Source organism: Rhinolophus sinicus, chromosome 7, assembly GCF_057876585.1.
Source record: "Rhinolophus sinicus isolate RSI-liver-muscle chromosome 7, RSI-T2T, whole genome shotgun sequence".
NCBI lineage: Eukaryota > Metazoa > Chordata > Mammalia > Chiroptera > Rhinolophidae > Rhinolophus > Rhinolophus sinicus.
In genome coordinates this window covers 44,058,195-44,070,214 of record NC_142507.1, presented here as the reverse complement: position 1 = coordinate 44,070,214, position 12,020 = coordinate 44,058,195, and the positions used below count along the sequence as shown (strand labels likewise).

The window sequence follows — 12,020 nt, the reverse complement described above, 5'->3', positions numbered from 1 at the left end:
TCCTTCAGCTTCTACCCTAAAGAACCCCACTCTCTCTAGGTAGGGAACTCAAAGCTAGTCACCAGCCTGATGGGAAGGGGAAGGGGTGTGGATATCATCCCATTCCTGCCATCTTCTGTGTTTCCACACAGCCAGGCCCCCTCCCTCCCAGACTCGCAGACAAACAACATCAAAAGTGCTGTCTTTTCCCTCAGCCACAAAACAACCCCAATCCCTGCCCTGTGGCCATGTAGTGAATTTACATAAAGGAGCCAGTAGCCCCTGCTTCTGCAAACAGCAATCCCAACTGGGCTTGGTTAGGACATCCAACGATACAAGGCAAGAGAGCAGACCTCCATCTTCCGTGACAGACAAAGCCATCTATTGATGTGTCAGAAGATTTACACGTACGAGTACCTATCTGGAAAACTACTTCCCCTGAGAATCCTACAAGTTTGTTCTACTTCCATGATCCCCGGTTTACGAGGCTTGTTTCTTCCCTTATCTAGCAAAGAACTTTTCAATCTATAGTCAATTATTTACTCACTGATTTCATTCTCCAGCAAGGCTAGTTGCTCACATTTTCATAATAGGAAGACAAAAGAAAAAGACAAAAAAACAAGTCTTTGTAAACACAGGGCTATGCTGTTAGAAAAGGGAAGCTTCGAGAAAACAGGGAGGAACACCCTACTATTTCGTGTACAAACGGACGGCCATAGGGCAATGCTTACTCCTCTCATAGCTGCTTATAAGGCACAGATTGAACTGGAAAGCTGATGTGGCTTCTAGCTTCAGGGTTGGTAGAATTGTCTGATGTCACCCCAGAGTTTGGGAACAGTTGAAAGCGAGAGGCCTCCCTTGGGGTTGCTTCGTACTATTAGCTACAAGAGGAGCATTCTTGGTGCTCTGCTGCCCCCATGGGGCTGGCTGCTCTCTTCACAAGACTATTTCCCTAACCTGTCTCTCCTAGACCTGTCCGCTGCCTCGGAGGGCCCACTGCTTTCTCAAACCCCCCTTCCACTCTTTTCTCAAAATCCAGCTGTCAGGAGCAACTGCGGTCTCTCACAATGGGCATGCTCCCTCTCCATCAGGTCACCTGACTTTACCTTTCTGGTTTGTCGGCCAGGATACACGCTCTGGGGCAGCTGCGTGTGAGGGCAAAATTCGAGGAATCTGAAGTCAAAGGACTCAATTTAAACTTCGTTCTGCCACTCACTAGCTGGGAGACGTTAGGTAAATGATTTCATATCTTTAAACTTCAATTTCCTTACCTTGATTTTTAAAAATGTTATTTAATGTATTTTTAAGAGAGATTTATGGAGGATGCTCCCCACTTCCCACTCCCGCTTCGTTCCCTTGGACATTCCTCAATGACGCTCCATCGCGGTGGAGTGAGCTGTGTGAAGTGTGAGGCTGGGGGTGGGAAACAGGCACACCACTCTGCCCTTCCTCTTCCTTTCTGCATCTTTTGGGTGCGGCTGTCAAAGAGCACGTGATCTCTGCTGCAACTCCTGGAGACAGCTGAGCCCCGGTTTGATTGCAAGGGGAGGAGACTTGCCTTGGTGCAGCTCTGTCAGTCATGGGGTTCATTGATCTGAAGCCCACTTGTCTGTAGGTCCAAGATATACTCAATTCTCCAGTGTGGACTATGTTTGTAATAAAGATGGTACTTTGTTCTCTGTCTGCTGAGTCCTTTTTCTTATTTCTCAATGGGTTCAGAATTCAGGGGGTAATGGGAGCATTAAGTATTGGGCCTCCTGAAGCTGCTCAACAGGTAAGTGAGGAACTTCAAAAGTTACAAAAAAGCTTTTAAGGGAAAGCCTACCTCCTTCCATCCCACCTCTCAGTCCCTCAGTTATTAAGTGATTAAGGGCAATCACTCTGACCAGTTAATGGTGTTTTCTTCTGCAGACATTTTAAATATATGGAAATACAGGTGTGAGCGCGTGTGCACACACACACACACATTTTCTACATGAATAAAGCAGATGCAGAATTCTCTTTATCAGCTCGTACTTTTTATTTAACAATATCTCTTGGAGATCTTTTTTTTCTTAGAACATAAAAGCTGCCTCCTTTTTAATGGTTACATTGCACTCCATCAGCCGTGCCTTCTCAATAGACAATGAGGGTTTCCCCGGTCTTTCACTATTTCAGAGAGTTGAGCATAATGGATAAATGTGCAAACTCTGGGGCCAGCCTACCTGGCCTGAGTCCCAGTGCCATGACTTACTAGCAGTGTGAACTCTGGCAAGTTACTTAACCTCTCTGTGCCTCCATGATCAAAAATTAAATGTTTGCCTTGCCGTCTACTTAGGTCATTAAAAAAATGTTATTTCTGGTGATAATTTTTATTACGGGCAAGGTCCCCAATTTAAATTCTTTAAGAGAGGTAAAAGTTTCTGTTGACACAGGGTCTGGATTGCCTTCAGTTCAAAATAATCCACATGCCAAAGTGGCACATCTTGGCTGGGGGTAAGGGGTGCCTGTTATGAACCCCACTCATAGGTGACCTTCCACATGTTTAAGTAGGATAAATTCTTACAAAGAGAATTTAAAACGTTAGCTATTGCCAAATTGCCTTCCACAGTAGTTGTACCAACTTACTCTCCCACCAGTAGTTATATGTGTGTCTTGGTTCCCCACAATTTTGCCCAGTTTATTAGCAAACCTTACGAATTTTGCTAATCTTATTGATGGAAAGCATTATCTCATTATAGTTCTAATCACTATTTCTCTCATGATGAAATAATTAGTTGAGTATCTCTTCATATGTGTAAAAGCCATGTTGATTTTCTTTTCTGTGAATCTCCCAACCTTACTCTTTGTACTTTTTAAAAATTGTGTTCTTGAGTGTTCTATTGAGTTGTTGAGGAGCTCTTAATATACTAAGAAAATCAGCCCTTTGTCTATGAGATGCTTTGCAAATATTTTCCAAGCTTGCAATTTGTCTTTTGAATGGTATTTCTTAAGTGAAGTCAGCCAATTTTTCTGGTGTCTGGGCTGTGTCATGCATTCAAAAGCATGCTCCATGCTGAGATTATTTTTTTTAATTCTATTTTTTCTTCTAGTACTTTCATTATTTTTTAGAGTTAAATTTTTGATATATCTGGAATTTATTTTGATATAAGGAGTGAGAGATGGATCCAATTTTATTTTCATCTACATGGCTACATGTCTCAACACCATTTATTGAATAAACCATTTCCCCCCCAAGTAATCTGATATGCCGTCTGCCGTCTTCCTCATAGTCTAAATTTCCTTATGAATTGTGGTCTATTTCTGGTCTTTTTATTCTATTCTGCTGATTTTCTTATTCATGAACTATTCACATATTGTTTTAACTAGTGATGCTTAATAAAACAGTACTTTTAGTTAACGTGAGGGCTAGCCTTCCCATTTTGCTTTTATTAATTTGCTCATTTTTATGAATTTTCCTGGATTTTCTTTTTTTGCTTATTGTTAACATAGGAACTTTAGCATAATCTTGCTGAGTAAGAAATAATCTTATTGGTATTTTTTACTGGGGTCAAGTATGGAATTCTACATTGGGATTTGGGAGTGGGGAGAGATTGTTTAGATTAGTCGTTAGTTTCCATATAATGTTATTCACATCACGCTATTGCAAGGAGATGGGCATCCAACTCTGGTGAACACTTTCCACCACAGGGACCTTGTATTTGTGTAAAAACACTTCGACATGTGCAGAGGGCTTCGGTATATGTTATCTCATTTATTCTCACAATAAGAGGTAAGCGTTATTAGTTTTATTTTCAAGATGAAGCAATTAAAGTTTTAAAAGTTTAGTGAACTTGCCCAAATGAATGTAGCTGGTTAGTGGCAGTGGTTGAGACCTGCGCCTGCATCGATCCTGAACTTGAGTACCACCACCTCCGTTAGTCTTTTCTGGCTGTGGATGAGCTCTGGAACTTTGGCCCTGATATCAGGAGGTGACAGGGACAGACAAATGATGAAGGAGCCAAGATTACAGAGGGTTTGCTTTTATTTGTAATTCTTGCTAGATTGTGCATTTGGTTGACTCCTTTCAAGTTGATCAACGCCACTGGGTGAACAGTCTTGATGCACTGAGCTTGCACCACACATTTTGGAAGGGAACAAAGAGGGGCAGTCTTGGCCCTCAGGGGGCTAACAGGCTGTTGGTCCAAGTGGGAGGGCCAGCAATCTTTTCCTGGGCCAGGAAAAAGACTGGTCCTTGGTCTTCAAAACTGCTGGCTAACATTGTCAAATCACACCCAAACAGCTTCGTTTGCAGTTTCACACAGGTTGTGGTCCAAAATATGTAAAAAGGGAAAGTGATGTGTGAAGATAGAGCTGAGATGAGAGGAACTGGGTTCAAACCTTACTGGAAACAGGGTGAGTCTGTCAGTTTAATTTGAGCATAGACAATGGAGTCAGTGTCTGCAGAATGCTTTGCAGTCAAATAATCTCTCTTTTCATTTGAGATTTTGGAAGTCATGCTGGCCGAGGTAAGTGCCTCATCTGGGACGGATGGAAACTAAACAGGAAAGAAGGAGGAACAGCCAGTTCAATGAGAAGGAATGTGTCTCTTTAGGAGCAAGTGCCTCTTCAGAAGCAACCTGAAAGCTTTGGTCAGAGAAGAGATCAGAAGAACTCTTCAAAGACTCATTTGCCAATGTGTCCCAAAAGCAATACCACTATTCTAGCAGATAGGGCATAGCAGAGAGGGAAATTCCAATGGCAGCAGGCCTCCAGAGCTGCAGAAACAGCGTGGTCTTCTTACCTTAGACAGAGGATCTGAGTGAAGATCCAGGGCTTGGGGACTGCTGTGACCTGCCACAAGTGTCAAGGAGAAAAGGGACAAGTCTCACCAATGGGGTCTGGAAGAATCAGAAGACTCTCCCTTCAATCTTGGGCAAAGGGGTGGGGTGTGAATAGGTGTTGCAGGTGGGAAAGGTGGAGGGTCTGGAGGGCAGGGAGAGAAGTACAGGGATTCGAATCCTCGGCTGCAGAAAGGGTGGCCCGAGCGGGTTTTATCCCCTCCTTCCCGTTAGTCACTCAAGGCTAATTCTGTTCTCAATGGCAGAGAAAGAAGAGCTGCTCCATTTATTGGAGGCCACTTACGTTTTCTGTAGCTCCTTATGATAAGGTAGACAAGACTCGTCAGCAGCAGAGTCAGTAGAATCCCAGCAACAAAGGCTAAGGCCAAATGACGTTCTTTGCTATGGTGGCAAAGAAAGGGAGCAGATGATGTGCTGGGCTTTTTGAAGGCCTTTCCTAAAGACCAGAGTATAACGTTGTCCACCTATGGGTAAACCTCTGAAATAGCTTTCACATTGTTTTTTAACTTTCATTCTCACCCACTTATTTTCAATGTTTTACTTTCGAGTTCCAGATCCATTGGAGGCCTCAATGAAAGCTGTGGGCTCTCTTCCCCCTCAAGAAATGTTGATAGTTTTCAAAGTATTCAAAAAAACTGAAGAGGAGGGAAGACTCCTAAACTCATTTTACAAGGCCGCAATTACCCAGATGCCAAAACCAGGCAAAGGTGCTACAAAACAAAAAACAAAAAACAAAAAGAAGAAGAAGAAGAAGAAAATTATAGGCCAATATCCCTGATGAACATAGATGCAGAAATCCTCAACAATATATTAGCAAACTAAATTCAGCAATATATTAAAAAGATCATACACCATGATCAAGTGGGATTCCTGGGATGCAAGGCTGGTTCAATATCCAAAAATCAATTAATGTGATACACCACATACACAAAATGAAGGATAAAATCAAATGATTGTATCAGTAGATGTAGAAAAAGCATTTGACAAAACCCAACATCCATTTATGATAAAAACTCTCAGCAAAGTGGAGATAGAGGGACCACACCTCAACATAATAAAGGCCATCTATGATGAACCCACAACTAATGTCATAATGGTGAAAAGATGAAAGCATTTTTAAAGATCAGAAAAAAGATAAGACGTGCACTTTCAACACTTTTACTCAACATAGTATTGGAAGTCTTAGCTACAGCAATCATACAAGAAAAAGACATGAAAGGCATCTGAATTGGAAAGGAAAAAGTAAAACTGTCATTATTTGCAGATGACATGATACTATATATACAGAACCCTAAAGAATCCACCAAAAAACTATTCGAACTAACAAATGAACCCAGAAAGTAGCAGGATACAAAATTAATATTCAAAACTTGGTTGCATTTTTATATATCAAAAACAAATCATCAGAAAGAGAAATTAAGAAAACAATCCCATTTACAATTGCATCTAAAAGAATGAAATATCTAGGAATAAATTGAACCAAAGAGGCAAAAGACCTGTACTCTGAAAACTAAGACATTTAAGAAATGAACTAAAGAAGATACAAACAAATGGAAGTATATACCATGCTCATGGATAGGAAGAATTAACATCGTTAAAATGTCCGTACTACCCAAAGCAATCTATAGATTCAATGCAATCCCTATCAAAATATCAATGGCATTTTTCACAGAACTAAAACAAATAATTCAAAAATTTACGTAGAACTATAAAAGACTCTGAATAGCCTAAGCACTCTTCAAAAAGAAGAACAAAGTTGGAGGTATCATGTTACCTGATATGAAACTATAGTACAAGGCTATAGTAATCAAAACAGCATGGTAGTGGCACAAAAACAGATACATAGATCAATAGAACAGACTAGAGACCCCAGAAAAAAACCCATGCCTATATGGTCACTTGATCTTCAACAAAGGAGGCAAGACTATAGAACGGGGCAAAGATAGTACAGTCTCTTTAATAAACGGTGTTGGGAAAGCAGAACAGACACATGCAAAAGAATGAAACTGCGTCACTTTCTTCACCATATATAAGAAGAATAGATGAAAAGGATGGATTAAAAATTTAAATATGTTAATAAGACCCGAAACCATAAAACACCTAGAAGAAAACACAGGCAGTGAAGTCTTTCACATGACTCATAGTAATAATTTTTTGGGCTATGTCTCCTTGGGCAAAGGAAACAATAGAAAAAATAAACAAATGGGACTACATCAAACTAAAGACTTTTTGCACAGCAAAGGAAACCATCAACAAAACAAAAAGATAGCCTATTGAATGATAGAAGATATCTACCAATGATACATCTGATAAGGGGTTAATATCCAAAACACATAAGGAACTCATATAATTTAACACCAAAAAAAAACCACAATCTAATTAAAAAATGGCCAGAGAACCTGAATAGACATTTCTCCAAAGAGGACATACAGATGGCCAATAGACATATGAAAAAATGCTCAACATCACTAATCACCAGAGAACTGTAAATAAAAACCACATTGAGATACCACCTCATTCCTGTAGAATAGCCATCATCAATAAATCAACAAACAAGAAGTATTGGTGAGGATGTGGAGAAAACGGAGCCCTCATACACTGTTGTTGGGATTGCAAATTGGAGTAGCCACTCTGGAAAACAGTATGGAAGTACCTCAAAAAATTAAAAATGTAACTACCATATGACCTAACAATCCCACTTCTGGGTATTTATCCAAAGAAATCCAAAACACTAATTCAAAAAATATGCACCCCTATGTTCATTGTAGCATTATTTACAATAGCCAAGATATGGAAGCAACCTAAGTGTCCATTGATAAACGACTGGATAAGGAAGAGGCGGTACAGATACACAATGGAATATTACTCGGCCATAAAAAAGAATGGAATCTTACCATTTGAAACAACATGGATGAACCTAGAGGGTATATGCCAAGTGAAATTAGTCAGACAGAGAAAAACAGATATATAGGTACTGAGAACAAACTGATGGTTGCCAGATGGGAGGAGGGTTAGGGGGCTGGGTGGAAAAGGTGAAAGGGTTAAGAAGTACAAATTGCCAGTTATAAAAACAGTCATGGGGATGTAAAGTACAGCTTAGGGAATATAGTCAAGAATATTGTAATAACTTCATGGTGTCAGATGGGTACTACATTTACCGGGGTGATCACTGAGTAAGTAATATAAATGACTAGTCACCATGTAGCACATCTGAAACTAATATAATATGGTATGTCAACTATAATTGATAAAATAATGTTCACAGTTGCCCCACACTGCAAATTTTATCTATAAACTTAGGGGATTCATGCATCTCTTGAGGCTTGGGGGTTCCCCAGGTTAAGAGAAACACCATGAAGATAAAACACCGATTTAGTTATTCCACTGTTTTCTGGCCTCTTCCCCAGACTTCCCTCTCCAAGTCCGCAAGGCAAAACTGTCAACACAAAATCAAATGCCACGTGAAACAAGATAGATGGGTGGGAGAACGCTTACTTACATGGGATAGTTGGAGAAACAGGGTACAGGGGTAACTGTTGGGGCTATTGTGGTTTGGATGCTCTGTGCGTCTATGAGAGAACATGAAGGCGGTTAGTGCATCTGCCACTTCTCATGAATCTTTACAGCTTAAGTGTCCCCAGGTGCCCCACTCTCTCCAAGCAACCAGTGGAGATTGATGCTGGGGGCTACAACTCTGCAAACGGACGGAACGCTGTTCCTTAGATCGTGGATCCTTTAACATGAAAATTAGAACTGAAACTTAACAAACCACCAGTGACACAAATAAAAGAAGAGCCTAGTGTTTCTGTAGCCCCCTATGTCCCTTTGACAAAGACATCTCCTGTCTCGCCCTCATAGATTTTAACAGGACTTCGAGGGAGAGACACTCTCCCTTGGATTTAAGCAGAGAATCTCAGAACTAGTGTTTCCCAAGGGCTTTGGGAATCTGACCTTGGAAACTGCTGCGTTTTTGGGGGGGTTTTTTTTGGTTTGTTCATTTGTTTGCCAAAGGCAGCCTTGGTTTTTCCCAATGCCCACACCACAGATGGTTGGGGGTAGCAAGGGAAGTGAACTAGATCCCCATAAATTACCAAGGCTGGTCTAATACCGAGCACAGAGCCACCTTTATTCAAGTGTGGAGGGTCAGACAATTCTCTCTGGTCTCCTTTTTCACTCTTCTTGGCATTAGACTCTGCATCATGGTAAAATCTGATTCTTCCAACTTTGGAAATGTGGTCCCATGACAACCCTCCAGCAGTTTCCAGTTATTTCAGTTCATTTTAACTCAGCAGCAAGTCAGGTGATGGTTTCTGCCCTGAACTTACCGGTGCTGGATTTAGGTTTGGATTGTCCTCCTCCCATGCTGTCTTCTTTTCAGAATACAGAAGTTACTTCTTAGAAAGCCTGGAAAGGAGAGGCAGTGAAGGGGCCAACTGTATCTCTATATAGGAGCAGTAACAGTGAGAGGCGAGTAATGGGTGGGTGCTTTAGTGAGGTCAGCGGTGACAGACTTTCCGTGGTGTGGTTACCGCAGCTCAGCAGCCAGTCCACGGCTTTGCAAATTCAGAAATTTGATCTTATCAGGGCCCCACGAAGTGACTGAGTGTCCCAGAACTAACTCCCACCAACTCACAGGAGACTGATGTATGAACTGGAATGACATAAGGAAATGTTGGTGTAACGAGTAGCATTCTATCTATCAGAACATATAAGAAGCCAGTTAAAACCGTAATTTTGCTTCGTAAGCATTGAATTGAAGTAAGGATGGGAGATGAACGGATGTTTTTAATACTGAGCGCGGCCTAGGTCCGAAGCACCTGCCTGACTCTCCCCTGGCAGTCCTGAGGAAACTCTGACAAACTCGCCGTTGGAGAACCTTCCTCTAGGCTAACATCAGACTCTTCTATTCTGTTCACTTATTGTCTTTTTGAGTAAGCCAATATCTTTCTCTAGGCTATGGTCCTATTTGTTATGGTAAGCTTTCAATATTTTCTGTCTTTTACGTATTCATTTGTACCAAAAAATATAAAGTATTGAAAAGCAGAAAAATAAAACCACCTAAACTCCCACTACCTTACCCGTGGGGAAGTGAAGGTGGAGAGCTTTTCTGTAACATCTGAACCTTCACATCAGTGGCTCTGAACTTACAACCGTGCCAGAGAAATGTCACCACAGCCACCTCGAAAAAAAGTTTGGCCACTCCGCCCTGAAAGACAAAACCATCACACAATGCCACAGGGAAACAGCTACTTACAGAACCCGGCTGAGAAAAGCAGTAAATACATTACCTTTTTTAAAAAACCCACACATTTGACAGAAGCATAAATTAAAATAGAAAACAGTGCTATATATTTTTTCACATTTTCTCCAGCAACGGAGACTCTTCCAGGATTGCCATGAAATCCACTAACTAAATGCAAACTTTCAAACACGACCAAATAAAGAAAAAAAAAAAAAAAAAAAGATAGACATCATAACAATTGGATGACATTTTTCTTTCAGTGAATGATTATTTCATCTAGCTTAAAAGTATGGGGTAAATACATTTACCTTTTAAGAGAAAGTCTGGTCATAAGACGCCATGATCTGAAACTAAAGTTTTCACTTGCTTCCGCGGCTACTCCCACTTTTCAGAAATGATGAAATGCTTACTGCTACCATCAAGCTATGTCGCAAATCTTAACTAAACTCGAGGGCAGACTTCCTCTTTGCGGCCAATACTTACTGTATTTTTAATCCCATAAACTGAGAGCTTCCTTTTTTATCTTTTGACACATGAACACCAGGGCACAAGGGGATAAGACAAGTTTATTTCTAATAAAGTATATGTTAAGTATTTAACCACCACGCCAGATACTGTGGGGGGCACAACAGCAGTATGACATTATCATTGTCACTGAGCATTTTATTGTGTCATTTATTCCTACCATGGAGATGAGGTTGCTAAAGAAAACCAAAGAAGTGTTAAGAGGTAAGCGCCCTTTGTGCAGACTTTCAGTGTGTTAAGAACACGGAAAGTCCCTCAAAAAGAAGGCGAATCATGTAAAAACATTTTTTCATAACACAATATGCATCACCATACTTACAAAATAAACACGATAGGCCACACAGTGGGCTAGGTGCTGTGGGTATTTCAGAGAGCGAGTCAGGAAACTTCCTCATGGAGCCTACTGTCTAATTGAGAAAAGACACGATAAACAAGTGAACAACAGATTAATCACAGGTCCTGTTACAGGCCAAAGGAAAGAAGCAGAATGCCGTTTCCGAGACAGAGTATCTGGTGGAAGAATGTCTTTAGATAAAATGGGTGACCGCGGAAGGCTTGTCCAAGGAGCAGACAGGTACACTGAAAACCACAGGACGGGACAGAGCTGGCCAGGCCGAGAGCCTCGGGAAGACCGACTCTGGCAGAGGGCAGAGCACCTCACAGGCCTTGAGGAAGGGAAGAGCCAGCAGAGCTAGCGCGATGAGGTGAGGCTGTGCAAATAGACCTGTGACTGGGGCCTGGGCCTGGCGCTCAGCGGGGGCCCCTCTGGATGGAGGGAGAGAGTGACTGGGACGAGAGCCTCCAGCCCAACACTGGCTGCTGGGATTCAAGTGATGTATTTCTGAGATACCAGCATGTTTCTAGAACGGGAGTGGGAAGTAGCAAGTAGCTACATAGATGGATTTTAGCCAGATTGTGGAGGTCTTTAAATCCAAGCAAAAAATATATTTTAAGTATAATAAGGAACCGCTAAAGGTTTTTGAATTGGGGTATAACAAACATGGCCTTTAAGGAAGATTCTACCACATCATATGAGATAAATTGTGGGTAGAGAAAGAGACAAGAAAATAAGCTAGGAGAGTGGGGCAATATTTCAGGCATTGAATACGAGCATGAGAAGTGTGACTGGGCAGGAACCGACAGGAAACCTGTCACAAGACTGGAAGTCATTAGACTTGGGACCTAGATACAGAGAATGGCACAGCAGGATGAGTCAACGATTACATCAAGTTTTCAACCTCGGTGGCTGACGGAATTCATTTTTTCATTCATTCCAAAATGATTTAGTTAACGTTTACTACGTGCCCTGTACGAGTCTAAGTTCTGAGGATGCGTGTGACGGCCTTTTCCTTCTTTCAAACTGGTCAAGGAGCCTGTTACCACCCAAAGAAATGGTAAATGGCAGCAATTACATGAACTATGAAGGAGCAGGAACCCTCTCCCCGCCCCCACCT

At 41.4% G+C, this 12,020-nt stretch overlaps 1 protein-coding gene across 1 annotated transcript; it reads right to left on the bottom strand.

Annotated features, from left to right (window-relative positions):
* Positions 1-3,964: 3,964 nt before the first annotated feature.
* On the bottom strand, positions 3,965-10,471 carry C7H1orf162 (chromosome 7 C1orf162 homolog). Its single transcript, XM_019730553.3, has 7 exons — positions 10,350-10,471; positions 9,878-10,005; positions 9,125-9,203; positions 8,299-8,368; positions 5,083-5,180; positions 4,742-4,791; positions 3,965-4,495 (listed from the first exon to the last, which is right to left on the bottom strand). The coding sequence occupies exons 3-7, from the start codon at positions 9,159-9,161 to the stop codon at positions 4,340-4,342; spliced, it is 411 nt and encodes a 136-aa protein (XP_019586112.2). The 5' UTR covers positions 9,162-9,203; positions 9,878-10,005; positions 10,350-10,471; the 3' UTR covers positions 3,965-4,339.
* Between the last annotated feature and the right edge of the window lie 1,549 nt (positions 10,472-12,020).